Raw genomic sequence first — 4,513 nt, forward strand, 5'->3', positions numbered from 1 at the left:
TAATTCCTGTCTCTTATACACATCTAGATGTGTATAAGAGACAGGGTAAAAGGACAAACTAGCAAAAAGTGGACGCACATAACCACTGTATTGGGAGGAGTCAAATAATAAGCAATGTTGTTAAAAGCCTCACTTAGATTACAAAAAGTTCTCCATCACTAAAGTGAAAGTGCATGAAGCGAAAAAGAGAAAACTCTAATTTAAGCCAAAAACATATATTTACAAATATAACTTTAATAATTTGTCGTCCAAAAGACTAATCATCGCTTCTTCTTTCCTCATTCCTTTTTCGTTTGCGAAGCGCTTTTAGGGAGTCCTTACGAATAACGAATACGGTTACGTCATCAAAATGTTTAAACAACCCTTCCCCTACAGTGCATGATGCATATTAGTGTCACAACGTTTGCAATAGACCTTTCCAGAGTGTCAATCAAACTTAACAACTGACTAATCAGAACAGCGCTAGGAATGCGCGCGCGTCTTACAAACACATGTGTTGTCCCACAAACGCACGTGTTCGCGTGTTCGCGTATGGTTTAACCATGGTTTTAACACTGCTGTCTTTGTGGGATCTAAGCAACAATATCCAAGGGGCGGAGCTTAGCGGAAAGGTCAATTCATGCCTTTCGCATGAATCAAGCATCATATTTAGCTTGATTGTTAAGAATGTTTGAGCCACGAATGGTAATACAGTAATGATAATGACATAGGCCTATTCGATATTCGTTATCGTTTTGCGAAATCTCCCTACTAGTATTAGAGCAGAGGCTGCATTGGTATAAAAAGAAAAAAAATATTGAAAATTCTGAATGACAAATACTGCCGTTCAAAGTAACTTAAAAGTTCGTTAGATTTTTTGGAATAGTTGTTTCCAAAGCTTTTTGGGTTTTGCTAAGTTCACTTTCAGTTTGATTGATACAAATTTAGCTTCGACTTTTTAATGTCGTTTTGAATGTTATTACGTAAGGTGTATCTTTAATACAGTTCCGGTTTGCTTGGATGCTTGTGTAATTTACAATGAAATAAATAAAAATAATATTCATATAATAGTTTGTAAAATGAATACATGGTCAATCTTTTTAATAATTTGGGAAATGACTACAGTGGTGTTTCTCAATTCTAAGTGTAAAGATCTAAGGTAATTATTCTGATAGAAGTTGCTACTATAATTCGTCGTATGCGATATGACTAAATAGTTTTTGATTAATTTTATGTATTGGAACGTCTAGTCTTGCCATATCCGACGTACTCAATTAGGCCTATTATATACTTATTCTTTCAATTAAAAAAAACTATATCATACCATTATTCTAAACATTCCATTGTAACATTAAATGTAAGCGGAGTCAGTTAATTCTTAAAAACTTCAAAAAGTAGGAATATATGTAGCAAAATGTAATTATTGAAACGTCTAGTCTTGCCATATCCGGCGTAATATACAAACTATCATGCCATTGTTCTAATCATTTCAATGTAATAGTTTTTGTAAACAGAGTCAATAATAAAAAGAACAATATGGCCACTAAAAAAAAAACTTGTTGCATGTTGCACGTTATCTCGCTCACTTATTTTCTTTACGTATAGGCCTAGTGTCAGAAATTCAGTGTTAAAAATCAAGTACCACTTAAGCATGATGGACCCAACAATCAAGAAAAACAACCGTTTCATACCCTAAAGGAAAGTGCTACATGAATACCAAATGACAAACAAACAAATATTACAAAAAATTTACTCAATGAGATTTTTCAGGACGTCATACAAGGCCTTTGCAGATTCCGAGAATGCCGGCACGTTTTCCTGTAAATATGCCTTTATTTCTTTCTTTCCTTTCTCCAGATGACTAAAAATCATGCGGCCGCTGTAGAGTACAGTGACATCACATTCGAAGATTGGTGACATCAAGAGTTGGTTTAAATAGATCGTATGTTTCAGTATACTCTGCCATTGTGAAAACGCATGACTGGCGCGTAGGTTAAAGTATGGGTTCTTATAGGTCGCCATACCCTCAGCTCCCCGCTCTTTCCTACCGTTAACTGCCACGATCCAGCTTGACAGCAAAGCGAACGCGTATTCTCTCTCTGGCTTACAGTGCTTCAACCAGAATTTGAATGCTGCAATGGGGAGGTGGAACTCAGCCGGCATATTCTCATATTCACCTTTTTTGGTTTCAAGAAAATTGAAAAACCAATCCTCGCGTTCCTCCAGACTTAGTTTCTGCATGTCTTCTAGATTTGGAACACATAGGCCTTCTACTGATGTTTTGTTTGGTGTTACCATCTTATGCGTAAGTTTATCGGCTTCCCTGAAATACTCCTTTATGCTGCTCTCTTTCGCAAGAATTCCATATTGCCATTTGCGTAAGCTCAGCGACGCATTATCGGCACAGGAATCTGTCTCATCTTCCACGTAGTGATTTAGAAATCGCTGCTGATAGAGTACAACATCAACGGAATCTTTGTTCACGCCACCTTTTCGATACAGCGCAATAAACCAGGGAGGGAAATTGGAGTATAGAGCACTCTCTGGCATCTCTGCATTAGGATTCTTTAGGTAGGCAAGGGTTGACGAAGTTTCCGGTATATCGTACGTTGATAAAGAAGACATGATTTCTCTCTTCATGCGATCTTTTACGTCCCGATTCACACGCTTTAGGGCCTGGTTGACAGCCGTGTCTGCCGACGTCTTTCCCTTCAAGAAAGTAATTGCGTTTCCAATTCTCATTTGACATTCATTAAAGTCATTCCCAGCAAATGCTGCCACCAATGGAACACATTCTTTTAATATGTCCATTCTTCTACAAAACTCACTACGGTAATAAATTTTACATTTGATTCCACGCCTGGTAGCTGTCTTCCACTGAAAGTCGCTGGTGTTAATGAATCCATTTGGAAGATCCATAATGTAGAAATCACTGTCTGCCGAAAGCACTGGGCACCTGTATTCATTTGCGATCTTTGCGATTTCTGGGTCTGACTCAAAGTCGCACCAAACTGCACAAACGTTGAGATCATTAAATAATTTTATCATAGTATGACTGCAAAATAATGGAAGAATACAACGGTCATCATCTGCGCCTTGGCCTATTCGAAGGGACCTCTTCAAATTCTTCTCAAAACGTTCTTTGATAGTTGGAAACTTTCTTTCATCAACATGACCACCGTCGAAGATGAATATTGGCTTCACTTTGCATGTGTCAAGAACGCTAATAAAGTCGTTAAAAATCTTGTAGAAATCAGAGTATTCCCCACCATGTTTAACGTCTATTTCTTCGTCGAAGTACAAAGAATATAGAAAGTTGTAACCATCGACTATTACTGTTCCGTTAGAAAGTTCATATTGGCTAAATATGTTGTTCTTGTTGATAAATCCTGTAAGTCCTCTTACTCCCATAATGAAGTACGTACTATTCCTGAAACAAAACAAATAATTATATTTTTATTACCTGTAAAAATATCAACTAAACTAAGTTGATTTATAATTGACTGATAATTTTGATTGATTTATTCACTGGTTTTTGGTAGATTGATTGACTGGATGATTGATTAAATGATTAAATGTTTGGTTACCTTCGATTAACTGGCGTTATTTGGTGTAAATGTCTAATCACCTCAACGTAGATACAACTATCAGTCTATCTGCAAATCATTTAAAGTTGTATCGACGTAACGAATTTGGAATTTCCACACGTTACTTATCATTATGGAATTTCCAGTATGGGTGGGTCCAATTCTTGGTTAGGTGTACCATGGATGTACATTCACATTCCGCATTTTATATTTAATAAAGTCATGTATGAAATTTTTTTATGACTATAATGTAATACAGTACAAATGTTTTATTGATAAAAGAAATATATTTTGGCATTTCATGAGCAATAATCGGAAGGTCATGTCACAAGACTACATTGATAATGCTCTGTTCGTGCATGAAGTGGGAACATTTGAGGTTATCTGGGTGATATCTGGCTCGACGACGATCGAAGTTTAAATAATAAATTCCGGAGTTAATTTGATTTGCCATATTATACAACAGTATGAATAGAATACATGCATTTGCTATCTTTATAAAATGTATTAGAAATAATATATACAAATACTCAAACACAAGACAGATTTTGCAGATGATCTACGGCAATCCTGCTGATAATGATAGTCCGATGGCACGGATGACGGTAATGATGGTGATGTGGTGGAAAAGACACCAACAACGACGACGACGACGATCGTGATGATGGTGATGCTGATGGTAATGACGATGATGATGGAAACGGATAACGATGGTGATGTGACGACGACGAAGATGTAGGCCTACTTTCGGATTCGTATATATATGTATATATATACATAAATATAATATATAATATAATATATTATATATTATATTATATATTATATATAATATATAATATAAAATAATATATATAATATATGTATATATATGAACATGATGTTATAAATCGAATCAAATATTTTATCAAATGCAATACAATATATATATATAACTGTATATATAT

The 4,513-nt window shown here is 35.5% G+C and overlaps 1 protein-coding gene across 1 annotated transcript; it reads right to left on the bottom strand.

The window, feature by feature from the left end:
* Positions 1-55: 55 nt before the first annotated feature.
* Positions 56-3,675, bottom strand: LOC117104096 (protein asteroid homolog 1-like). The gene is made up of 2 exons (XM_033244751.1): positions 3,567-3,675; positions 56-3,409 (listed from the first exon to the last, which is right to left on the bottom strand). Exon 2 carries the CDS (start codon positions 3,388-3,390, stop codon positions 1,729-1,731), a length of 1,662 nt encoding a protein of 553 aa, XP_033100642.1. The 5' UTR covers positions 3,391-3,409; positions 3,567-3,675; the 3' UTR covers positions 56-1,728.
* Positions 3,676-4,513: the final 838 nt, after the last annotated feature.

The sequence above is a fragment of the Anneissia japonica genome, unplaced genomic scaffold (genome assembly GCF_011630105.1).
Source record: "Anneissia japonica isolate Jap-2015-1 unplaced genomic scaffold, ASM1163010v1 scaffold288183_len337429_cov161, whole genome shotgun sequence".
Lineage (NCBI taxonomy): Eukaryota > Metazoa > Echinodermata > Crinoidea > Comatulida > Comatulidae > Anneissia > Anneissia japonica.

What these genes read in the sequence shown, in the direction of transcription:
- LOC117104096 (XM_033244751.1), bottom strand. Translation starts at nt 3,390, where the DNA reads ATGGGAGTAAGAGGACTTACAGGATTTATCAACAAGAACAACATATTT.